The sequence below is a fragment of the Oncorhynchus masou genome, chromosome 2 (genome assembly GCF_036934945.1).
Source record: "Oncorhynchus masou masou isolate Uvic2021 chromosome 2, UVic_Omas_1.1, whole genome shotgun sequence".
Lineage (NCBI taxonomy): Eukaryota > Metazoa > Chordata > Actinopteri > Salmoniformes > Salmonidae > Oncorhynchus > Oncorhynchus masou.
The window spans coordinates 10893774-10920774 of NC_088213.1; the positions used below are offsets into that span (position 1 = coordinate 10893774).

The following is a 27001-nucleotide window of genomic DNA, read 5'->3' on the forward strand; positions in this document are numbered from 1 at the left end:
TTGCAGCTAGCTCTGACTGTGTAGGAAACTCCTGCCAACCTCCACCAGCACGGAGGGAAAAAAAGAGAGGGAGGGAGAGAGAGAGAGAAAGAAAGACAGAGAGAGGGAGAGAGAGACAGAGAGAACGACAGAAAGAGAGAGAGGGAGCAAGCAACAGAGATTGAGAGAGAGGGAGCAACAGAGATTGAGAGAGAGGGAGGGAGAGAGAGAGAGGGAGCAACAGAGATTGAGAGAGAGAGGGGGAGAGAGAGGGAGTGAGAGAGAGAGAGAGAAAGAGAGAGAGAGCAAGCAACAGAGACTGAGGGAGAGAGAGTGAGAGGGAGAGAGAGAGAGAGCAAGCAACAGAGACTGAGGGAGAGAGAGGGAGTGAGAGAGAGAGAGAGAGAGAGAGAGAGAGAGAGAGAGCAAGCAACAGAGACTGAGAGAGAGGGAGAGAGAGAGAGAGAGAAAGATTGAAAGAGAGGGAGCAAGCAACAGAGATTGAGAGAGAGAGAGAGTGAAAGAGAGAGACCCTGCCAACCATAGCCAGCACCAGAAAAAAAAAGTGGGAGAGACTTGAGAGTGAGAGAGAAAAAGAGACTGGGGGAGGGAGGGAGACCCATGTCTCTCATCCTGTGCCAAGGATTAGATTCCCCTCCAGTTATTAGACTCTTCCACTGCGCTGACAGAGAAGAGGGGGAGAAGGGGGGAGGGAACCAGGGACGACAGGGGAGGATAGAATTCAGCCACCGACAACAACCTTGACAAACCCAGCCTCTCCATTATTTATGACTGGGCATTCAAGAGATGTTTCATTCAATTAAAGTTCCTCGAATTTCCGAAAGGCTCGAAAATCTAAAATATCCTACACCCTCCCGGCACCCCTGCCTGGCAGTCTAGTGGTACGGCCCGGACCTGTGTTTTTGGAGACAACTATCATTACAGGGCAACTTCCATCTAGCAGGGCCACATTTAGGTTGGAGTCTGGGATATCTCTACCATCAGAAGACTGTATCATCAGCCAGACAACACAGACAACAACAGGGTCTGCTGGCCGCCAGTCAGTTGTGCTTGTGATTTTTTTGTTCATTGGAAAATGCATTCAAGCAGAAGATTGAATGAGTTATGGCAACAAGGCACACTCAGTGCTCTCTCTGTGTGTAGCCTCTGTACGGTGTGGGTCAGTATGGATCTATGTAGAGATGGGTGGACTAGAGCACATTCAATGTCATATCTGCTGAATCATCCTTCCTTCTTTCCTCAGAAGTGGATTTCTAACAAAAAGGGACACAAAAATAACACTGCTAGACTCTTCACTTCAACCAATCACTGAAGAGAAAACATAAGACATGGGGTGAACACGCAAGGGCAGGGAAGGAACAGCGTTCCCGTTGAGACTGCTGGGCAGGAGGAGGGTTATTAGTCCTACAGTATGTATGACAGTAGTCTCTAGAACATGAGGACAGAAAGCAGACAGTTTCTTCTGTTTTCTCTACTTTAACATCAAAGTGTACTGAGGAGAGGGCAGAGCAAACAGAGAGGCTCAACTCCTCTATGTAGCCTGAGGAACACACACTCCATCTAAAACAGAATAAATACAATGACTAGAACGATACGTCTCTAGTTGTATAAATGGGGCAGGACCAATATGTCATACTGTGTTACAGCCAATCATGTCACTGAACAGGCTGAGGGCTAGGGGGGTTGGGCAGGGGGACAGGCTGAGGGCCAGGGGGGTTGGGCAGGGGGACAGGCTGAGGGCCAGGGGGGTTGGGCAGGGGGACAGGCTGAGGGCCAGGGGGGTTGGGCAGAGGGACAGGCTGAGGGCCAGGGGGGTTGGGCAGGGGGACAGGCTGAGACCCTACACATTCCTGGACAAGCCCTCTTCCCTAACACGTCCTACTCTGGTCAGTTAAGGGGAGGGGGCGGACATCTCACAGTCCCTCTCACATGGTTTTCAGTTAGACTCTAAATGAAAGTAAGGGCATGTCCAGAAACAACCTCTAAAGAAGGGGTGTCATTTTGCCCCGGGGGCAGCATTTGGCCTTCAACAAGGTCTGGAGGGCCACACTGAAAATGGGTATTATTTCCTCGACGCCAAACATAGTCCACTATTCATCGTTTTGGGGAATTCCCGATGTTCCCTGACTGTTTATCTTTCGTTTGGGCGATTATTAACGAGCCGGACACAGACAAGATACTGTATGAATGTCGGTGCAGTATCATTTCGTCAAGTACGACGTTACAGGACAGTCCATGAGGCTCACTAATGGATGTGGTTTCAGATGAATCACTTGGAGACACGACCTTCATTGAAAGCTCTGGGTGTCAGAGCTGAATGGAGCTGTGGTGAGGAGAGGAGCCTCTGTTTAACTCCTACACCCACCTATCCATCTGCCCCAGGCATGAGACACTCCTACACCCACCTATCCATCTGGCCCATGCATGAGAAACTCCTACACCCACCTATCCATCTGGCCCAGGCATGAGACACTCCTACACCCACCTATCCATCTGGCCCAGGCATGAGAAACTCCTACACCCACCTATCCATCTGGCCCAGGCATGAGACACTCCTACACCCACCTATCCATCTGGCCCAGGCATGAGAAACTCCTACACCCACCTATCCATCTGGCCCAGGCATGAGAAACTCCTACACCCACCTATCCATCTGGCCCAGGCATGAGACACTCCTACACCCACCTATCCATCTGGCCCAGGCATGAGAAACTTCTACACCCACCTATCCATCTGGCCCAGGCATGAGACACTCCTACACCCACCTATCCATCTGGCCCAGGCATGAGAAACTTCTACACCCACCTATCCATCTGGCCCAGGCATGAGACACTCCTACACCCACCTATCCATCTGGCCCAGGCATGAGTAACTTCTACACCCACCTATCCATCTGGCCCAGGCATGAGAAACTTCTGAACCCACCTATCCATCTGGCCCAGGCATGAGACACTCCTACACCCACCTATCCATCTGCCCCAGGCATGAGACACTCCTACACCCACCTATCCATCTGGCCCATGCATGAGAAACTCCTACACCCACCTATCCATCTGGCCCAGGCATGAGACACTCCTACACCCACCTATCCATCTGGCCCAGGCATGAGAAACTCCTACACCCACCTATCCATCTGGCCCAGGCATGAGACACTCCTACACCCACCTATCCATCTGGCCCAGGCATGAGACACTCCTACACCCACCTATCCATCTGGCCCAGGCATGAGAAACTTCTACACCCACCTATCCATCTGGCCCAGGCATGAGACACTCCTAGACCCACCTATCCATCTGGCCCAGGCATGAGAAACTTCTACACCCACCTATCCATCTGGCCCAGGCATGAGAAACTTCTGAACCCACCTATCCATCTGGCCCAGGCATGAGACACTCCTACACCCACCTATCCATCTGGCCCAGGCATGAGAAACTCCTACACCCACCTATCCATCTGGCCCAGGCATGAGAAACTCCTACACCCACCTATCCATCTGGCCCAGGCATGAGAAACTCCTACACCCACCTATCCATCTGGCCCAGGCATGAGAAACTCCTACACCCACCTATCCATCTGGCCCAGGCATGAGACACTCCTACACAAACCTATCCATCTGGCCCAGGCATGAGAAACTTCTACACCCACCTATCCATCTGGCCCAGGCATGAGAAACTTCTGAACCCACCTATCCATCTGGCCCAGGCATGAGAAACTCCTACACCCACCTATCCATCTGGCCCAGGCATGAGACACTCCTACACCCACCTATCCATCTGGCCCAGGCATGAGAAACTCCTACACCCACCTATCCATCTGGCCCAGGCATGAGAAACTCCTACACCCACCTATCCATCTGGCCCAGGCATGAGAAACCCCTACACCCACCTATCCATCTGGCCCAGGCATGAGAAACTTCTACACCCACCTATCCATCTGGCCCAGGCATGAGACACTCCTACACCCAACTATCCATCTGGCCCAGGCAAGAGAAACTCCTACACCCACCTATCCATCTGGCCCAGGCATGAGAAACTCCTACACCCACCTATCCATCTGGCCCAGGCATGAGAAACCCCTACACCCACCTATCCATCTGGCCCAGGCATGAGAAAAATAGCTCCTGTCAGCGTGATGTCTCAAGTAGCCTCTTTCCATCACATCATGCAGCGCAGGAACACATACACACACACACACACACACACACACACACACACACACACACACACACACACACTGACGAAAGCAATCACACGCATAAGCAGACACACACAAAACACACACACCGCCCCGTATGTCTCTAGGGCACAAACACACACCGCCCCATATGTCTCTAGGGCACAAACACACACCGTCCGTATGTCTCTAGGGCACAAACACACACCGTCCGTATGTCTCTAGGGCACAAACACACACACCGCCCCGTATGTCTCTAGGGCACAAACACACACCGCCCCGTATGTCTCTAGGGCACAAACACACACACCGCCCCATATGTCTCTAGGGCACCAACACACACCGCCCCGTATGTCTCTAGGGCACAAACACACACCGCCCCGTATGTCTCTAGGGCACAAACACACACCGCCCCGTATGTCTCTAGGGCACAAACACACACCGTCCGTATGTCTCTAGGGCACAAACACACACACCGCCCCGTATGTCTCTAAGGCACAAACACACACCGTCCGTATGTCTCTAGGGCACAAACACACACCGCCCCGTATGTCTCTAGGGCACAAACACACACAGCCCCGTATGTCTCTAGGGCACAAACACACACACCGCCCGTATGTCTCTAGGGCACAAACACACACACCGCCCCGTATGTCTCTAGGGCACAAACACACACCGTCCGTATGTCTCTAGGGCACAAACACACACACCGCCCCGTATGTCTCTAGGGCACAAACACACACCGCCCCATATGTCTCTAGGGCACAAACACACACAGTGAACTCAACAACAACACGGCGAGCTAATATTTCCTTAAACAAGGCAAACAGAACTTCTCTCAAACAAACCGAACTTAACCAACCGTTCCTTCAAAAAGCACACGCGACAATTTCCAACATTTCATAAAGTCATTGCCTGTCAACATCTGCAAATAATCTTTAGGTTCAACAGCATGGCAGCCTTCCATTAGGCAAATTGCGAGTTGGCAAAAACTCTGACGGAACGATGGAAAGCCACAGCCAGTCCTGTAATTTAAACCCTATTTTACATTGCGACAGCCTGACTACATGGAGGGAGGAGAGCGGAGAGAGAGAGAGAGAGAGAGAGAGAGAGGGGGAGACTGAGTAAAGATAGTAACATACAGAGATATAGAGAGAGAATGAGAGAGAGAGAGAATGAGAGAGAGAGAGAGACTGAGTAAGGGTAGTAACATACAGAGAAATGGAGAGAGAATGAGAGAGAGAGAGAGAGAGAGAGAGAGAGGGGGGAGACTGAGTAAAGATAGTAACATACAGAGATATAGAGAGAGAATGAGAGAGAGAGAGAGAGAGAGAGAGAGAGAGACTGAGTAAGGGTAGTAACGTACAGAGAAATGGAGAGAGAATGAGAGGGAGAGAGAGAGAGAGAGAGAGAGAAGAGAGAGAGCGAGAGAGAGAGTGAGACTGATTAAGGGTAGTAACGTACAGAGAAATGGAGAGAGAAGGAGAGAGAGAGAGAGTTTTTTTACATGTGCCATGTAAGAAAGCTAACGTTTCAGTTCCTTGCTCAGAACATGAGAACATATGAAAGCTGGTGGTTCCTTTTAACATGAGTCTTCAATATTCCCAGGTAAGAAGTTTTAGGTTGTAGTTATTATAGGAATTATAGGACTATTTCTCTCTATACCATCTGTATTTCATTAACCTTTGTCTATCGGATGTTTTTATAGGCACTTTAGCATTGCCAGTGTAACAATATAGCTTCCGTCCCTCTCCTCGCTCCTACCTGGGCTCGAACCAGGAACACATCGACAACAGCCACTCTCGAAGCAGCATTACCCATGCAGAGCAAGGGGAACAACTACTCCAACTCTCAGAGCGGGTAACGTTTGAAATGCTATTAGCACGCACCCCGCTAAATCGGTGTCCAAAAATACAGATTTCCTATTGTCCGATTGTTCTGAAAACTGGTAATGGCCCTAATTAATTGGCCAGTCCGATTAATTGGTCGACCTCTAGTAGTAACATACAGAGAAATGGAGAAAACATGAGAGATAGAGAACTAAATGCAACATGACACACCAAACCAGGATCCCCACTTCTTGTCTGTTGACCTCAAAACTCACTAATTGTCTTGTAGCTTCCAGACTTCCTACACTACACTGGAGAGGAGGGGTCTGTGTTCTACAGGCATGTAGCTTCCAGACTTCCTACACTACACTGGAGAGGAGGGGTCTGTGTTCTACAGGCATGTAGCTTCCAGACTTCCTACACTACACTGGAGAGGAGGGGTCTGTGTTCTACAGGCATGTAGCTTCCAGACTTCCTACACTACACTGGAGAGGAGAGGTCTGTGTTCTACAGGCATGTAGCTTCCAGACTTCCTACACTACACTGGAGAGGAGAGGTCTGTGTTCTACAGGCATGTAGCTTCCAGACTTCCTACACTACACTGGAGAGGAGGGATCTGTGTTCTACAGGCATGTAGCTTCCAGACTTCATACACTACACTGGAGAGGAGAGGTCTGTGTTCTACAGGCATGTAGCTTCCAGACTTCCTACACTACACTGGAGAGGAGAGGTCTGTGTTCTACAGGCATGTAGCTTCCAGACTTCCTACACTACACTGGAGAGGAGGGGTCTGTGTTCTACAGGCATGTAGCTTCCAGACTTCCTACACTACACTGGAGAGGAGAGGTCTGTGTTCTACAGGCATGTAGCTTCCAGACTTCCTACACTACACTGGAGAGGAGGGGTCTGTGTTCTACAGGCATGTAGCTTCCAGACTTCCTACACTACACTGGAGAGGAGGGGTCTGTGTTCTACAGGCATGTAGCTTCCAGACTTCCTACACTACACTGGAGAGGAGAGGTCTGTGTTCTACAGGCATGTAGCTTCCAGACTTCCTACACTACACTGGAGAGGAGAGGTCTGTGTTCTACAGGCATGTAGCTTCCAGACTTCCTACACTACACTGGAGAGGAGAGGTCTGTGTTCTACAGGCATGTAGCTTCCAGACTTCCTACACTACACTGGAGAGGAGGGGTCTGTGTTCTACAGGCATGTAGCTTCCAGACTTCCTACACTACACTGGAGAGGAGAGGTCTGTGTTCTACAGGCATGTAGCTTCCAGACTTCCTACACTACACTGGAGAGGAGGGATCTGTGTTCTACAGGCATGTAGCTTCCAGACTTCCTACACTACACTGGAGAGGAGGGGTCTGTGTTCTACAGGCATGTAGCTTCCAGACTTCCTACACTACACTGGAGAGGAGGGGTCTGTGTTCTACAGGCATGTAGCTTCCAGACTTCCTACACTACACTGGAGAGGAGAGGTCTTACAGGCGATTTCACAAGCTCACCATTGCCGTTTTTTAATCAAGTTTTTAACCGTTTTTCCATTGCTTTGTGAAATTCACCAACGTGCTTCTTCGACAAAAAAAACAGCAAATGCCAAACAGTCGCTTGGAAACACTGAGAATCACTACCAATGGAAGTCTGTCTGGCAGGTTGCTCATAGAATGACATCATAAAGGTGGACACATCTATATGCTGTGACCAATCTAAAATGGCTTCCTTTCCTCACCATCTTCAAGGCGGCAGGTAGCCTAGTGGTTAGAGTGTTGGGCCAGTTACCGGAAGGATGCTGGATTGAATCCCTGAGCTGACAAGGTAATGATCAGTTGTTCTGAACAAGGCAGTTATAACCCACTGTTCCCCGGTAGGCCGTCATTGTAAATTATCATTTGTTTCTTGACTGACTTGCCTAGTTAAAAAAAAGGTAACATTTCTTGGACCACTGCTTGGTAAAAGGACTGGATAGATTTCAGCCATACTGCTTTCACCTATCAAATCCTTTTAAATCAGTGGTTGAAGAGTGAAAGGCATCTGCTTCCAGTTGTAAAGACCCCCTGTAGTGGCGCTAGTCTAAAGGTAGTGGAAAGCAGCAGTGAGCCAGAGCTCTGCTTCTAGCTCTGGACCTATGTGCTCCCAGTGAAAAAGAGCCGCCATGGAAAATATTTGAGGAAATGGCAAGTGGTTAATGGGCCAGCTCTTAATGTTGAATTCCATACTCTAATGTGTCTCAGTCATGCATAAGAGGAAGTGTTGTACGCATGCCAGGGACCATGCTATCGCTTCAGGTCAAAGGGACCACGCTATCGCTTCAGGTCAAAGGGACCACGCTGTCGCTTCAGGTCAAAGGGACAACGCTATCGCTTCAGGTCAAAGGGACCACGCTGTCGCTTCAGGTCAAAGGGACACGCTATCGCTTCAGGTCAAAGGGACCACGCTGTCGCTTCAGGTCAAAGGGACCACGCTATCGCTTCAGGTCAAAGGGACCACGCTGTCGCTTCAGGTCAAAGGGACAACGCTATCGCTTCAGGTCAAAGGGACCACGCTGTCGCTTCAGGTCAAAGGGACAACGCTATCGCTTCAGGTCAAAGGGACCACGCTGTCGCTTCAGGTCAAAGGGACCACGCTGTCGCTTCAGGTCAAAGGGACCACGCTATCGCTTCAGGTCAAAGTGACATGCTATCCCTTCAGGTCAAAGGGACAACGCTATCGCTTCAGGTCAAAGGGACCACGCTATCGCTTCAGGTCAAAGGGACCACGCTATCGCTTCAGGTCAAAGGGACAACGCTATCGCTTCAGGTCAAAGACCACGACTTCAGGTCAAAGGGCTATCGCTTCAGGTCAAAGGGACCACGCTATCGCTTCAGGTCAAAGGGACATGCTATCGCTTCAGGTCAAAGGGACATGCTATCGCTTCAGGTCAAAGGGACCACGCTATCGCTTCAGGTCAAAGGGACCACGCTATCGCTTCAGGTCAAAGGGACCACGCTATCGCTTCAGGTCAAAGGGACCACGCTATCGCTTCAGGTCAAAGGGACCACGCTATCGCTTCAGGTCAAAGGGACCACGCTATCGCTTCAGGTCAAAGGGACCACGCTATCGCTTCAGGTCAAAGGGACCACGCTATCGCTTCAGGTCAAAGGGACCACGCTATCGCTTCAGGTCAAAGGGACCACGCTATCGCTTCAGGTCAAAGGGACCACGCTATCGCTTCAGGTCAAAGGGACCACGCTATCGCTTCAGGTCAAAGGGACAACGTTATCGCTTCAGGTCAAAGGGACAACGTTATCACTTCAGGTCAAAGGGACATGCTATCCCTTCAGGTCAAAGGGACCACGCTATCGCTTCAGGTCAAAGGGACCACGCTATCGCTTCAGGTCAAAGGGACAACGCTATCGCTTCAGGTCAAAGGGACATGCTATCGCTTCAGGTCAAAGGGACAATGCTATCCCTTCAGGTCAAAGGGACAACGCTATCGCTTCAGGTCAAAGGGACAATGCTATCCCTTCAGGTCAAAGGGACAACGCTATCCCTTCAGGTCAAAGGGACAACGCTATCGCTTCAGGTCAAAGGGACAATGCTATCGCTTCAGGTCAAAGGGACAATGCTATCGCTTCAGGTCAAAGGGACAACGCTATCGCTTCAGGTCAAAGGGACAATGCTATCGCTTCAGGTCAAAGGGACAACGTTATCGCTTCAGGTCAAAGGGACATGCTATCGCTTCAGGTCAAAGGGACACTTCAGGTCAAAGGGATATGCATCGCTTCAGGTCAAAGGGACAACGCTATCGCTTCAGGTCAAAGGGACAACGCTATCGCTTCAGGTCAAAGGGACATGCTATCGCTTCAGGTCAAAGGGACAATGCTATCGCTTCAGGTCAAAGGGACAATGCTATCGCTTCAGGTCAAAGGGACAACGTTATCGCTTCAGGTCAAAGGGACATGCTATCGCTTCAGGTCAAAGGGACACCGCTATCACTTCAGGTCAAAGGGATATGCTATCGCTTCAGGTCAAAGGGACAACGCTATCGCTTCAGGTCAAAGGGACAACGCTATCACTTCAGGTCAAAGGGACAACGCTATCGCTTCAGGTCAAAGGGACATGCTATCGCTTCAGGTCAAAGGGACACCGCTATCACTTCAGGTCAAAGGGACAAAGCTATTGCTTCAGGTCAAAGGGACAAAGCTATTGCTTCAGGTCAAAGAGACAAAGCTATTGCTTCAGGTCAAAGAGACAAAGCTATTGCTTCAGGTCAAAGGGACATGCTATCACTTCAGGTCAAAGGGACCCCGCCATCACTTCAGGTCAAAGGGACCCCGCTATCACTTCAGGTCAAAGGGACAACGCTATCACTTCAGGTCATAGGGACATGCTATCACTTCAGGTCATAGGGACATGCTATCGCTTCAGGTCAAAGGGACAACGCTATCGCTTCAGGTCAAAGGGACAACGCTATCGCTTCAGGTCAAAGGGACATGCTATCGCTTCAGGTCAAAGGGACAACGTTATCGCTTCAGGTCAAAGGGACATGCTATCGCTTCAGGTCAAACAGGGAACCCTGAGATGGGAAGAATAATGTTTCTGTAGGGACCCTCGAGGGTCCCAGACACTTTAGTATGCTGGTTTTAGTATGTAGTAGTACATTTTCATCTTTGACTTCTAATCAGAGATTAATTGATACCAGGGAGTTCAGGTATGGGTCCATTAAGTGGCAGCTAAAACCAGACTATGGGCTTTAAAGACTTGAATTGTGCAGCCCTGGTGTGGCTGGAAATGTAGCGCGTCAGTCACAGCATAGAAAACACACACGGACTTCTACAAAACCTCGTCCTGATGGCGATACGTTCGAACACGAATCAGCTGTAACTCTCGAACTCCCCCTCCTCCCCACCATCCTCTCCTTGTTTCTGAAACACTCTGGCCCCCCCTCTTCTCTTCCCAGCATTCCAGTGCCGTGCCCCCACAGTCAAAGGGCCAATTCATGGCCTGGCGAGGCTACAAGAGCAGACAGGGGCTCTGAAGCAGGATGTTGTTTGACTGATTCCTCCTCGCACCGCTTAAACCAACAAGCCGCAAAAAATAGGATTTGGGAGGGTGGGCAAAGAGGAAGTGGGTCCACTCACCTCACCTCAAGACTAGAGTGCAACTCATACCCAGTCTCATTACTGTAAAGCAGCTAGCTTGGATCCAGGATAGGATCCAGGATGGGTCAGAACAGTACGGGAAGCTCATGTAGCATAATTACCTTGAACTATCTGGTCTTTGTGTAGGTCAGTGGATAATATAGAGAGGAGGCAAGGAGAGGAAGCCAATTCATTTTTAGATGTAGCCAGTTAGACACATGTTATGTCTCAACGCAATACCAGCAGCAGTGGAATCTCTCTTTTATGCTCTTACACTTTGAAGAAACAACACGCAACAAATATAGTTACCTTCGTGAATCAACATCAAACGGTCCTACCCTGATAATCTGCCTGATCTTACATGGTCCCCCATTACCTTCGGTAGGAAAAAAGGGTTGAGCTGGTATGCTTTGCTTATGCCTCTAGTCTCCACATCAAGTTCAATAGATCTCTTCCTTGATAGTGTTCTTGTGTAGAGTGCTGAGTTAGCCTGTGTCCTGGTAGAACCCCTATGAGAGTCCTCAGCGCCGATGTTATCTCCACCAGGTCATTCAGACAGACATTCCTGAGCGTCTCACACAAGGCATTGCCCTGGCTTTCCCATGAATGAGGCCTTAACGACAAACAGGCCTGTGACACGCGGTTTACCCCTGTGTTATTTACAGACCTTAGACCGAAGGTAGAGATAGCTAGCTCGCTAGCTGGCCCCCCTAAAAGCCCTAAAAGCTTCCAGTTGACACTTCCATTTGTAAAGCAAGGGACATTTTGTGGTGTGTTTTCAGGTTAAGTGATGGGATGGTGAAGGTCTGTGTAGAAGGTATGCACCACACCCTGTCTGCTGGAAGACCTTCACAACAACTGTTTTAACATGAATAAAGAGATCAGAGATTATTCAACCAAATGCCACCCTTTCATTTTTTTTACACCTTAAATCACAACCTTTTGTGAATGTAGTCTGAACGGATCAGTTGTAAAGTATGAAGAGAAATGATTTCACAATAATCTAATCCATACAGATAAACTAAACTGAGGCTGAATTTAAAAAAAAGAAGAAGTTCTGAATAGGTTGATTTCATTTGACCTTTAAACGTTGAGGAATGAAACCATTTGTGTGCCTGCTGCACTCCTTCCTTATTCCCCCTCCTGTCATTTGATCCAGCCTGGGGGGCGGGGCAGTGAAGGGACCACACAGACCACCTTTGGTAATTGATCTTTCCATTTCCACTCAACTCTCCTGGCCAACAATAGGAGAAGCCCTCCCTTAGTTATCTCTGGGTCACTGGCTCTGTGTGCCTGCTACAAATTACAACCAACATCAACATTGTGGATTGACAGGACTGAATGCACTCACTTTGAATCAGAAATGTTAACCCCAAAACTCCACTTTCAGCAGATTCAGAAGGAAGCTAAAAGTGTTGGGAGTTTGTAGAAGCAACAGTAGCTAGGGAATGTGCCATGATTCCTGTAAACAGTAACAAGAGAATAAAACATTTGGGGAGTAAAGAGTTTGGGAACGACACACATCACACTAACTAACTGAACGACTATGGGGGCTCATGGCGGGGCTTTCAGGGCTGTTTACTCTTGATTGGCTATGAACAAACAGTCGGCTCAAGATAGGTTGGACATAACGCTAGTTCACCTTTCAACACCCCACGAGCTGGGCAGGGGAGTTTGATGGAGTGAGTCTGCGGTCTCTCTCCGCACTACAAGGACCCCCAGCGTAAACAAACAGGACTCCAGTTTCAACCAGAGGGGACTGTTTCCTGCTTCAGCCAGCCCTGCGAGCCAGCCCCCCAAAGCCCCTCTTACCAGAACTCTGCTCCACTCTGCTTTACAAAATGCCAACCCCCTTCAACTGCTCAATTACCCAGAGGAATGGAGGGATTTGAGGGAAGAGAGAGGGAGTGGGAGAGGGGGATGGGGAGAGAGAGGGAGTGGGGGATGGGGAGAGAGTGGGAGAGGGGGACAGGGAGAGAGAGGGAGGGGGAGAGAGAGGGAGTGGGAGAGGGGGACAGGGAGAGAGGGAGCGAGAGAGGGGGGGAGAGGGGGAGGGAGAGAGAGAGAGAGAGGGGCAGAGAGAAAGAGAGAGAGACAGAGAGAGAGAGAGAGAGAGAGAGGGGAGAGGGGGGAGGGAGAGAGAGAGAGAGAGAGGGGCAGAGAGAAAGAGAGAGAGACAGAGAGAGAGAGGGGGGGGGAGAGAGAGAGAGGGGCAGAGAGAAAGAGAGAGAGACAGAGAGAGAGAGAGGGGGGCAGAGAGAAAGAGAGACAGAGAGGGGCAGAGAGAAAGAGAGAGAGACAGAGAGAGAGGGGGGAGGCAGAGAGAAAGAGTGAGAGAGAGAGAAAGGGGAGGCAGAGAGAAAGAGTGAGAGACAGAGAGAGGGGCAGAGAGAAAGAGAGAGAGACAGTGAGAGGGGGGGTCAGAGAGAAAGAGAGAGAGACAGAGAGAAAGGGGGAGGCAGAGAGAAAGAGTGAGAGACAGAGAGAGGGGCAGAGAGAAAGAGAGAGAGACAGAGAGAGGGGGGGGGCAGAGAGAAAGAGAGAGAGACAGAGAGAGGGGGGGGCAGAGAGAAAGAGTGAGAACATAGCTACATTGCTGTGGCATCTAGATTGTAGGAGACCCCCTCCATCTGACTTTCACAAAAGGAGCATTATGTGGCCCTCTCTTTGGTTGGTCTTAATAGGCTTTCAACAGAGGGAGTAAAGCACAACACAATAACTTCATTAACTGCAGAGTTTGCCCATTTATGCAAACATACAGATGGGGGGGCCAATATACCTTAGGCTAGGGTTGTGTGTTTGGGCTGCCATTCTCAAGACTAACTGTTAACCCTTTCTAGTTTTGGAGGCGAACTCATGTCAGATAACAAAATCCACATAGGTAGGTGATGAAACGTGGGCGAACTCGAGTGAAATTAATTTCAGAAATATGCTATTGCTTCAGCATACAATGTTACTGGTTGCGTTGACTTTTTGTGGGACTTTTTAAAGAGAAGAGTAAAATGATCATGGAAGTATTGCGGAGACCCCTGATGTCAGGTCTGCTCATCTGGACCTCATTTCCATAGATGGCAACAAGAAGCTCAGCTGCTCATGTTGTGAGTGCCTGTCTGGTCGCTGATGATGTGTCAGTGAAAAGCAATATGTGGGCCAGTTCTAGTATTGACAGTAGACCAGTTTCCCAACATGGTTCTATATTTTCTTATCACCTGGAGTAACTTTCTTTGTCAATAACATGAGCATGTCCTTGAAAACATGTACAGTGGTCGACAACTGGCAAGGCCAATAAATAACAAGCAACCCCACCTCATAAACAAGGAATTCTGGGAATTGGGTTTCCACTTTCCAGCCCCCATGCTCCTTGTCCGCATTGACCCTGATTTATGGCTCATAGCGTGTTGATACTCGCACACTATACTCCTCTTTACATTTAGGGGGGCTACTCCCGTGTTCTATACTCCTCTTTACATTTAGGGGGCCTACTCCCGTGTTCTATACTCCTCTTTACATTTAGGGGGGCCTACTCCCGTGTTCTATACTCCTCTTTACATTTAGGGGGCCTACTCCCGTGTTCTATACTCCTCTGTTCCTTTAGGGGCTACTCCCGTGTTCTATACTCCTCTGTTCCTTTAGGGGGGCTACTCCCGTGTTCTATACTCCTCTGTTCCTTTAGGGGGGAGGGCTACTCCCGTGTTCTATACTCCTCTTTACATTTAGGGGGCCTACTCCCGTGTTCTATACTCCTCTGTTCCTTTAGGGGGGCTACTCCCGTGTTCTATACTCCTCTGTTCCTTTAGGGGGGAGGGCTACTCCCGTGTTCTATACTCCTCTTTACATTTAGGGGGCCTACTCCCGTGTTCTATACTCCTCTGTTCCTTTAGGGGGGGGGGCTACTCCCGTGTTCTATACTCCTCTGTTCCTTTAGGGGGGAGGGCTACTCCCGTGTTCTATACTCCTCTTTACATTTAGGGGGGCTACTCCCGTGTTCTATACTCCTCTGTTCCTTTAGGGGGGCTACTCCCGTGTTCTATACTCCTCTTTACATTTAGGGGGGCCTACTCCCGTGTTCTATACTCCTCTGTTCCTTTAGGGGGGCTACTCCCGTGTTCTATACTCCTCTGTTCCTTTAGGGGGGCTACTCCCGTGTTCTATACCCCTCTTTACCATTAAGGGGGCCTACTCCCGTGTTCTATACTCCTCTGTTCCTTTAGGGGGGGGGAGGGGGCTACTCCCGTGTTCTATACTCCTCTGTTCCTTTGGGGGGGGGCTACTCCCGTGTTCTATACTCCTCTGTTCCTTTGGGGGGGGGCTACTCCCGTGTTCTATACTCCTCTGTTCCTTTAGGGGGGAGGGGGGCTACTCCCGTGTTCTATACTCCTCTGTTCCTTTGGGGGGGGGCTACTCCCGTGTTCTATACTCCTCTGTTCCTTTAGGGGGGCTACTCCCGTGTTCTATACTCCTCTGTTCCTTTGGGGGGGGGCTACTCCCGTGTTCTATACTCCTCTGTTCCTTTGGGGGGGGGGGGGGGGGCTACTCCGTGTTCTATACCCCTCTGTTCCTTTAGGGGGGAGGGGGCTACTCCCGTGTTCTATACTCCTCTGTTCCTTTGGGGGGGAGGGGGCTACTCCCGTGTTCTATACTCCTCTGTTCCTTTGGGGGGGGGCTACTCCTGTGTTCTATACTCCTCTGTTCCTTTAGGGGGAGGGGGCTACTCCGTGTTCTATACTCCTCTGTTCCTTTAGGGGGGCTACTCCCGTGTTCTATACTCCTCTGTTCCTTTGGGGGGGGGCTACTCCGTGTTCTATACTCCTCTGTTCCTTTAAGGGGGGGGGCTACTCCGTGTTCTATACTCCTCTGTTCCTTTAGGGGGAGGGGGCTACTCCCGTGTTCTATACTCCTCTGTTCCTTTAGGGGGGGGCTACTCCCGTGTTCTATACTCCTCTGTTCCTTTAGGGGGAGGGCTACTCCCGTGTTCTATACTCCTCTTTACATTTAGGGGGGCTACTCCCGTGTTCTATACTCCTCTGTTCCTTTAGGGGGGAAGGGGGCTACTCCCGTGTTCTATACTCCTCTTTACATTTAGGGGAGCCTACTCCCGTGTTCTATACTCCTCTGTTCCTTTAGGGGGGGGCTACTCCCGTGTTCTATACTCCTCTGTTCCTTTAGGGGGGGGGGCTACTCCCGTGTTCTATACCCCTCTTTACCATTAAGGGGGCCTACTCCCGTGTTCTATACTCCTCTGTTCCTTTAGGGGGGAGGGGGCTACTCCCGTGTTCTATACTCCTCTGTTCCTTTAGGGGGGGGGGGGGGGGCTACTCCGTGTTCTATACTCCTCTGTTCCTTGGGGGGGGGGGCTACTCCCGTGTTCTATACTCCTCTGTTCCTTTAGGGGGGAGGGGGCTACTCCCGTGTTCTATACTCCTCTGTTCCTTTGGGGGGGGCTACTCCCGTGTTCTATACTCCTCTGTTCCTTTAGGGGGGCTACTCCCGTGTTCTATACTCCTCTGTTCCTTTGAGGGGGGGGGCTACTCCCGTGTTCTATACTCCTCTGTTCCTTTAAGGGGGGGGGGCTACTCCCGTGTTCTATACCCCTCTGTTCCTTTAGGGGGAGGGGGCTACTCCCGTGTTCTATACTCCTCTGTTCCTTTAGGGGGGGGGGGGGGCTACTCCCGTGTTCTATACTCCTCTGTTCCTTTGGGGGGGCTACTCCTGTGTTCTATACTCCTCTGTTCCTTTAGGGGGGAGGGGGCTACTCCCGTGTTCTATACTCCTCTGTTCCTTTAGGGGGGCTACTCCCGTGTTCTATACTCCTCTGTTCCTTGGGGGGGGGGCTACTCCCGTGTTCTATACTCCTCTGTTCCTTTAGGGGGGGGGGGCTACTCCGTGTTCTATACTCCTCTGTTCCTTTAGGGGGGAGGGGGCTACTCCCGTGTTCTATACTCCTCTGTTCCTTTAGGGGGAGGGGGCTACTCCCGTGTTCTATACTCCTCTGTTCCTTTGGGGGGGGGGGGCTACTCCTGTGTTCTATACTCCTCTGTTCCTTTAGGGGGGGGAGGGGGCTACTCCCGTGTTCTATACTCCTCTGTTCCTTTAGGGGGGGGGGGGGCTACTCCCGTGTTCTATACTCCTCTGTTCCTTTAGGGGGGAGGGGCTACTCCCGTGTTCTATACTCCTCTGTTCCTTTGGGGGGGGGGGGCTACTCCCGTGTTCTATACTCCTCTGTTCCTTTAGGGGGGGGGCTACTCCCGTGTTCTATACTCCTCTGTTCCTTTAGGGGGAGGGGGCTACTCCCGTGTTCTATACTCCTCTGTTCCTTTGGGGGGGGGCTACTCCCGTGTTCTATACTCCTCTGTTCCTTTGGGGGGGGGGGGCTACTCCCGTGTTCTATACTCCTCTGTTCCTTTAGGGGGGGGCTACTCCCGTGTTCTATACTCCTCTGTTCCTTTGGGGGGAGGGGGCTACTCCCGTGTTCTATACTCCTCTGTTCCTTTGGGGGGGGCTACTCCCGTGTTCTATACTCCTCTGTTCCTTTAGGGGGGGCTACTCCCGTGTTCTATACTCCTCTGTTCCTTTGGGGGGGGGGCTACTCCCGTGTTCTATACTCCTCTGTTCCTTTGGGGGGGGGGGGGGCTACTCCCGTGTTCTATACTCCTCTGTTCCTTTGGGGGGGCTACTCCCGTGTTCTATACTCCTCTGTTCCTTTAGGGGGGGGGGGCTACTCCCGTGTTCTATACTCCTCTGTTCCTTTGGGGGGGGGCTACTCCCGTGTTCTATACTCCTCTGTTCCTTTAGGGGGGCTACTCCCGTGTTCTATACTCCTCTGTTCCTTTGGGGGGGGGGGGCTACTCCCGTGTTCTATACTCCTCTGTTCCTTTAAGGGGGGGGGGGGGGCTACTCCGTGTTCTATACCCCTCTGTTCCTTTAGGGGGGGGGGGGGCTACTCCCGTGTTCTATACTCCTCTGTTCCTTTAGGGGGGGAGGGGGCTACTCCCGTGTTCTATACTCCTCTGTTCCTTTGGGGGGGGGCTACTCCTGTGTTCTATACTCCTCTGTTCCTTTAGGGGGGGGAGGGGGCTACTCCCGTGTTCTATACTCCTCTGTTCCTTTAGGGGGGGCTTCTCCCGTGTTCTATACTCCTCTGTTCCTTTGGGGGGGGGGGCTACTCCCGTGTTCTATACTCCTCTGTTCCTTTAAGGGGGGGGGGCTACTCCCGTGTTCTATACTCCTCTGTTCCTTTAGGGGGGGGAGGGGGCTACTCCCGTGTTCTATACTCCTCTGTTCCTTTAGGGGGGGGGCTACTCCCGTGTTCTATACTCCTCTGTTCCTTTAGGGGGAGGGCTACTCCCGTGTTCTATACTCCTCTTTACATTTAGGGGGGCTACTCCCGTGTTCTATACTCCTCTGTTCCTTTAGGGGGAGGGGGCTACTCCCGTGTTCTATACTCCTCTTTACATTTAGGGAGCCTACTCCCGTGTTCTATACTCCTCTGTTCCTTTAGGGGGGGGCTACTCCCGTGTTCTATACTCCTCTGTTCCTTTAGGGGGGGGGGCTACTCCCGTGTTCTATACCCCTCTTTACCATTAAGGGGGCCTACTCCCGTGTTCTATACTCCTCTGTTCCTTTAGGGGGGAGGGGGCTACTCCCGTGTTCTATACTCCTCTGTTCCTTTAGGGGGGCTACCGTGTTCTATACTCCTCTGTTCCTTTAGGGGGGGGGGGGGGGGCTACTCCCGTGTTCTATACTCCTCTGTTCCTTTAGGGGGGGGGGGGGCTACTCCCGTGTTCTATACTCCTCTGTTCCTTTGGGGGGGCTACTCCGTGTTCTATACTCCTCTGTTCCTTTAGGGGGGGCTACTCCCGTGTTCTATACTCCTCTGTTCCTTTGGGGGGGGGGGGCTACTCCCGTGTTCTATACTCCTCTGTTCCTTTAAGGGGGGGGGGGGGCTACTCCCGTGTTCTATACCCCTCTGTTCCTTTAGGGGGGAGGGGGCTACTCCCGTGTTCTATACTCCTCTGTTCCTTTAGGGGGGAGGGGGCTACTCCCGTGTTCTATACTCCTCTGTTCCTTTGGGGGGGGGGGGCTACTCCTGTGTTCTATACTCCTCTGTTCCTTTAGGGGGAGGGGGCTACTCCCGTGTTCTATACTCCTCTGTTCCTTTAGGGGGGCTACTCCCGTGTTCTATACTCCTCTGTTCCTTTGGGGGGGGGCTACTCCCGTGTTCTATACTCCTCTGTTCCTTTAAGGGGGGGGGGGGGCTACTCCCGTGTTCTATACTCCTCTGTTCCTTTAGGGGGGAGGGGGCTACTCCGTGTTCTATACTCCTCTGTTCCTTTAGGGGGCTACTCCCGTGTTCTATACTCCTCTGTTCCTTTGGGGGGGGGGGCTACTCCTGTGTTCTATACTCCTCTGTTCCTTTAGGGGGGGGGAGGGGGCTACTCCCGTGTTCTATACTCCTCTGTTCCTTTAGGGGGGAGGGGGCTACTCCCGTGTTCTATACTCCTCTGTTCCTTTAGGGGGGAGGGGGCTACTCCCGTGTTCTATACTCCTCTGTTCCTTTGGGGGGGGGCTACTCCCGTGTTCTATACTCCTCTGTTCCTTTGGGGGGGGGCTACTCCCGTGTTCTATACTCCTCTGTTCCTTTAGGGGGGGGGGCTACTCCCGTGTTCTATACTCCTCTGTTCCTTTGGGGGGGGGGGGGGCTACTCCCGTGTTCTATACTCCTCTGTTCCTTTGGGGGGGGGGCTACTCCCGTGTTCTATACTCCTCTGTTCCTTTAGGGGGGGGGGGGGCTACTCCCGTGTTCTATACTCCTCTGTTCCTTTGGGGGGGGGGCTACTCCCGTGTTCTATACCCCTCTTTACCATTAAGGGGGCCTACTCCCGTGTTCTATACTCCTCTTTACCTTTAGGGGGGGGGCTACTCCGTGTTCTATACTCCTCTGTTCCTTTAGGGGGGGGCTACTCCCGTGTTCTATACTCCTCTGTTCCTTTGGGGGGGGGCTACTCCCGTGTTCTATACTCCTCTGTTCCTTTAAGGGGGGGGGCTACTCCCGTGTTCTATACTCCTCTGTTCCATTAGGGGGGGGAGGGGGCTACTCCCGTGTTCTATACTCCTCTGTTCCTTTAGGGGGGGGAGGGGGCTACTCCCGTGTTCTATACTCCTCTGTTCCTTTAGGGGGGAGGGGGCTACTCCCGTGTTCTATACTCCTCTGTTCCTTTGGGGGGGGGGCTACTCCCGTGTTCTATACTCCTCTGTTCCTTTAGGGGGGGGAGGGGGCTACTCCCGTGTTCTATACTCCTCTGTTCCTTTAGGGGGGCTACTCCCGTGTTCTATACTCCTCTGTTCCTTTAGGGGGGGGGGCTACTCCCGTGTTCTATACTCCTCTGTTCCTTTAGGGGGGGGGGGGCTACTCCCGTGTTCTATACTCCTCTGTTCCTTTAGGGGGGGGGGGCTACTCCCGTGTTCTATACTCCTCTGTTCCTTTGGGGGGGGGCTACTCCCGTGTTCTATACTCCTCTGTTCCTTTGGGGGGGGGGCTACTCCCGTGTTCTATACTCCTCTTTACCTTTAGGGGTGGGGCTACTCCCGTGTTCTATACTCCTCTGTTCCTTTGGGGGGGGGGGGCTACTCCCGTGTTCTATACCCCTCTTTACCATTAAGGGGGCCTACTCCCGTGTTCTATACTCCTCTTTACCTTTAAGGGGGGGGCTACTCCCGTGTTCTATACTCCTCTTTACCTTTAGGGGTGGGGCTACTCCCGTGTTCTATACTCCTCTGTTCCTTTGGGGGGGGGCTACTCCCGTGTTCTATACCCCTCTTTACCATTAAGGGGGCCTACTCCCGTGTTCTATACTCCTCTTTACCTTTAAGGGGGGGGGCTACTCCGTGTTCTATACTCCTCTTTACCTTTAGGGGTGGGGCTACTCCCGTGTTCTATACTCCTCTGTTCCTTTGGGGGGGGGGGGCTACTCCAGTGTTCTATACCCCTCTTTACCATTAAGGGGGGCCTACTCCCGTGTTCTATACTCCTCTTTACCTTTTAGGGGGGGGGGGGGCTACTCCCGTGTTCTATACTCCTCTTTGCCTTTAGGGTGCTCATACTAAAAAGAACTGTGTTGTTTGCTTTCAGGGCAGGCACACCGTAGCAAAATGTTTTGCGACAGGAAACCTGAAACAATAATTTCTTATTGGTCAATTTCAGTCAGTCCCTCCCTGTTTCAGTGTAGTTTCTTCCATTTGGAGCCTAATGAACACAGTAGATAATGAAAGGAAAAGCATCTTCACTCTAATGGCTCCGATGCAATGATTTATTTAACCAAAGTTTGGACAGCTAAGCTGTGTTCATCAGGGTTTCATCTGAATACAGACATGATTAATGCATGGCAGAGGTACTCATACCCCTATCAGATCTCTCTATCAGTAACACACTGCTTCCCTATTTGATCAGAATGGTTGGTTAGGACTGAACTCCACAAACAATAGTGCACAGCACAGCACGAACCAGACTAGACGTGAAGTCAAATTCATATAATCTACTACTGTATTCCAACATTATATTAACCAACAATAAAACCCCATCCCAAACAAACAATAAAGGAATGAAATAAGTGAATTTTGTGTTAAACTATGTCACTCTTTCTATCAATGGACTGAACGCTAAATCAATAGCCCCCAATGCTAATGTTGGCCTAGCATTCCGTGGTAATAAGTCTGGAGCATGGAAGCTGGTTGACAGTAGCGTCTCACCTGAGAAGAGTCTTGGCGCGACGTCGGGGGAGGGGGGGGCCACAGTTTCAGTGTACGACAGTGTTGAATCTGATAGTTCTGCAAAGGACAGAAAATGACAGGGGAGTGAAATCCGGAGCTCCATGGAAACCATTGTAACCATAGACTTCGGCGTTAACTACTGTCCAGAGAGCGTTGTGTTGTGATCCTACTGTAATGCCATGTTCCTCAAAGAGAGGTGTGAGGAGAATAAAAAATGAATTTAAAGCAGGAGAAGGCATGTGAAAGCAGGAATAATGTACTGGCACATGACTAACTTTGAGGTAAAGACCCTACATTTCAGCTCCAGTAACACTTTATTTTCCAGCACAGAAAATAAGGGGTATAACTTTGATTTTTTTGTATTTTTTTTACCTTTATTTACCTAGGCAAGTCAGTTAAGAATAAATTCTTATTTACAATGACAGCCTTCCCTGGCCAATTCTGTGAAAATTGTGCGCCACCCTATGAGACTCCCAATCATGGCCAGATGTGAAACAGCCTGGAATCAAACCAGGGACTGTAGTGACGTCTCTTGCACTGAGATGCAGCGCCTTAGACCACAACACCAGTCAGGAGACAATGGTATTTATTTTCATTTAACTAGGCAAGTCAGTTAAGAAGAAACACCGGCCAAACCCGGAACACGCTGTGCCAATTGTGCACTGCCCTATGGGACTCCCAATCATGGCCAGATGTGATGCAGCCTGGAATCAAACCAGGGACTGTAGTGACACATCCTGCACTGAGGTGCAGCACCTTAGACCACTGCACCACTTGGGCACCCATGTTGTATATTTTTATTTAACCTTTATTTAACTAGGCAAGTCAGTTAAGGACAAATTCTTATTTACAATGACGGCCTACACCGGCCAAACCCGGATGACGCTGGGCCATTTGTGAGCCGCCCTATGGGACTCCCAATCACGGCCGGTTGTAATACAGCCTGGATGAAGTGGGAACCAGATGTAATTACTTTTAGCTTTTCACAACTATATAAATGTTATATTAATAAATATATAATTACTTTAAAAAGACAAAACAAATCTGTGCTGGGAAGTAAAATGCTACCAAAACTCCATGCCAGTGAAACCCCTTGTGAACTTAGCAGATATCTCTGTGGCTTACTGTTGCTGAGGGGGGCATGACTGTTGCTTCCTGACTTACCCAGTGGCTTGTGTTCATCTGAGGGAGATAGTCGTGAGTAGGGGGGTGGTGGTGATTCTGAAACACACAATACCTGTCTTAGATGCTTGGTACTGCGGAGAAGTCCACAGTTAGGCATCAGAGAATAATCTGTTACTATAGGAAATCATAAGTAACATGGATTACTGGGAAAACACAGACAACAATCTGAATATGTCAGTAAAACAGAAGCAGTTGATGGTTGAATGTGCAGATCAATTTACAATTATTCAGACAGAATATAGAATAAAAGATGAAACCTTCACAACTCTGTTGAATAAGCACTTCCAACCATTCATAACTAAAAACGGAATTACATCACATATAAAATATGTTTTCAGGTCCTAATTAAACGGCTATAAATAAAGAACACAAAAGAAAAGTAGGCTACATGTTGTCAAAGGGCATTTTCCATACATAAAACCAAGAAAGCTAATGGTGAGCTATCGAAATAGTTGTCTGGGACAAAGCAACAGTCCATGGGAACGGAGTGGATATAATGGCTGCGGGTTCTTTAAGAGTGGAGGCAGTAATTGCTGGAGTACTCAGTCAGTGAGATACCCAGCTAGTCAGCCTGGCGCCAGCAGTATGCAAACTGTATATTATCACCACTCCTTCACCTAAATAGCAAGAGGGGGACCTCCTAGGGAAGGAAAACGAGCCTTTCAAAGCGCTACTTCAGAGCGATCTTCAAATGGATAACGTAGAAACTAAACAAATGAATATAATCGATATCATGGACTAAAACATAAAGGAATGTGTTGTTGAGTACTTAGCAGAGAAAATATTTGCTGCAAATACATTATAACTCAAGCTCTCCCTTTCCCTCTAGCTCTGTGTGAGTGTGTGTACAGTGTTGTTTTTGAGGGAGAGTATACCAGCTACACTTCCAACAGTTGGAATTCAGTTGCTATGATCTTAAAATTGGCTAGAAAATGTTAACTCCCGCGCATTGGCTAAGCAACCAAATATTTACTACAATGCGCATCAACAAAACTTCAAGGGTACAAGTATGTCTCACTTAATCGCAGAGAAGTATAACCCTAAGTGATTATTAATTGGCTTTGTGACTGTATAACGCGTTTTAATTTCAGCTCACATACGGTGGACACCTTTAGCGCAGCCTGGCCTTCTAATGAGTCCCATTTTTCACCATCCTCCTGACCTCAGGTAGAATGTGGGCCTACCTTTTTGGCATCCCTATTGGCACGCAGTGCTTGGTTATCACGTTTGAAAAGCATCTATACGTGTAGCCTCACTATGCGCACTTGTGCGTAAACCTATCTAAAAAATAGACCCTTTCAATTAATACAAATTTGATTTGTGTAGAACGGGGTAAAAGTGTGTGATTGTAACCAATCTCAGTTGTCCTACCTGGTCCACACAAGAGACTGTAGTGATAGGGGTTACAGCACACCGTTTCGCTGCTGTCCAATGCCCGGAAGCTTTGACAGTGGCACAGCGCTTTGAGTTGAGTCGAGTGGTGTAGGTCAGTCCATCGGTAGAGTTTACAGAGCAGAAATGGGGTAGATGTCGAGTGGCCACCTAAACGCAGCTCCGTCTGGGGTACCAGAACACAGTCACTGGGCATCCCTCCTTTCGACTCCACCGCCTCCAACAAGGCATCCAGCGGTTTCTCCTTGAGTCTTTTCAAAAGAGCATAGGTAACGTTCTTGAGTTCTTGCTCCGCCACCGAGCCAGTATTCCCCTCCCGTCCCATGAGGATACCTCCATCGCGGGGACTAGAGTTTCGAATACCCCGGGTCAAGACGGGGCTCCGAGGTCTAGGATCCCTGTCTCGAAACAAACAGCAAGTAACCGTTCTACTGTCATTCTCGTGTTCTGGCTGAGAGCCTCGGTGATGAGGGACGGGGACACACATGGCATCCCCCTGACCATGGTCCGAATTGTCCCCCGGCGCCGACTCTGCGCTGTCCGTGAGGTCTGTGTTGCACACTTCGTCGAAAGTTCCCAGAGATGGCGAGGCACGGGTCACCGACCCGAGCTCCGTTTTGGGTATTTTTTCTGGGTTACTGCCACACGAACCGTCCCGAAACTCCTCGCTTCGTTTGCTTCTCCCATCTCCCCCGTCTCTGTCTGGGACTAAACGGCTTCTCCAGAGTCGCCGTATAAGACCTGAGCGTTTCGACCTGAACATACGACAATTTAAACAGTTTTGGATGTGTCGTATTGTTCCCGTCCAGGTCTGTGAGGATTCCACATTGATTTATGGTCTCCGCACAACATGAATGTTTTGTAAACGGCGCGCACTACACGCGCAGCCGGTGGTCGTAGATTTATGACTAACTCGCAGCATTAGAATGTCATTTACGGTTGTATGTTGCATTAAACAAAGTCAAATGGAACGAGATTACACAACAAAACAGAATGCGACATACATGCATTTACTGGTCTGTTATATCCTACAACCATATAGTCTACCAACTCAATGAAAACGTTTGTCTTTACAGAGGCAACACAATTTCCCAAAACTATCTTCCGAGCAGCAATTCATAGGCTATTCCATAATTATTCCTCCAATAACTACACTATAGCTACCACATGAAACGACAGCAAAATAGTTCGGTTTTTTTCTTGGACTTTGAGCAGCCTTGGTTAAATCCTTCGCTTGAGAATCCTTCTGACGGCACATCGATGGAGTTGCTTCACCACGAAATAATCCCAAATAATCCTTGCCGCATTCAGATTCCGATGTTATTTTCCACCGTAGTGTAGAATAATCCGTTTGCAACCCCGAAATAAAAAGTTTAGATTGAGTTTTTATGCTGCTCAAACATACGGATGCAGATGTAGCTACTCCGATTCAAGACTCAGGAGTGGTTTAAAGGAAAACTTGAATTACTTTGCTGCCAGTCTCACTCTCTGCTATTCTTTTCGGATACACTCGCCCGTACACACACGGGGGCCCCAGGAAAGCTCTGGAGCCATTGGTTGATTCCCATCATGTGCCAGTCTAGACACTTTGGCGGCTGTGAGCCGCACTGATTGTTGCGCAAACATGGTTTCAAGTTTCTTAACTCTTAAAGGCGCAACATCCACCTTTCTTCTCTCAAACTTTCAACTCTTCCCACGAACTTTCACACTGAACATGTTTACTAACCTACCGAAACAGCAATCCACACATTTATCTAAGGGAAACACTTAATATTTAATGACAGGAAAACGCCCATTCAGTAAAATACTGTATGGAATCTGAATTATTTCTGATTTTCATTCTATAAAAAGCACAATCTGAACAGAATGATTTTCTCTTGAATTTGTGTCATTGAGAAACCAGCAGATACTGGTAGTGTGTGCCCTGTAGGTCGATATTTTACTTCCTGTTTTGTCATGATGACCTTATTTATTACACATGCAAAATACCATTATTGATTTATAAAGTATAAACAACACAATAATATGTATAATCATCATAATAATCAACAAGGACTGTATTACTATTCAACTATTTTTATGTTGTTATTATTATTACTATCATTATCATCAATTGTTATAATTAGGTTATTTTCATCATTACTATTGCTATGATTCAAGTATTTCACTTTTCATTCATTAAAGAGTTAATGCCTTTTCAAGTGCAGTTAAGAAGGCAAAGCTTCCATGATATATTGCTATAGCTCAGAGAAGCAGTTAAGAAGGCAAAGCTTCCATTATATATTGCTATAGCTCAGAGAAGCAGTTAAGAAGGCAAAGCTTCCATTATATTTTGCTATAGCTCAGAGAAGCAGTTAAGAAGGCAAAGCTTCAATTATATATTGCTATAGCTCAGAGAAGCAGTTAAGAAGGCAAAGCTTCCATTATATTTTGAAATAGTTCAGAGTAGCACTTAAGAAGGCAAAGCTTCCATTATATATTGCTATAGCTCAGAGAAGCACGTAAGAAGGCAAAGCTTCCATTATATAT

The 27001-nt window shown here is 49.5% G+C and overlaps 1 protein-coding gene across 1 annotated transcript in view; it reads right to left on the reverse strand.

Moving 5' to 3' along the window:
- LOC135555185 (mothers against decapentaplegic homolog 6-like) overlaps positions 1-26070 on the reverse strand; it is a 34443-nt gene extending 8373 nt beyond the window's left edge. Inside the window, exons 1-3 of the mRNA XM_064987530.1 lie at positions 24452-26070; positions 23060-23116; positions 21875-21952 (exon numbers count right to left, since the gene is read on the reverse strand). Coding sequence (XP_064843602.1) covers positions 21875-21952; positions 23060-23116; positions 24452-25235 — 919 coding nt within the window. The 5' untranslated portion in view covers positions 25236-26070. The remainder of the gene's footprint in view (positions 1-21874; positions 21953-23059; positions 23117-24451) is intronic.
- Positions 26071-27001: the final 931 nt, after the last annotated feature.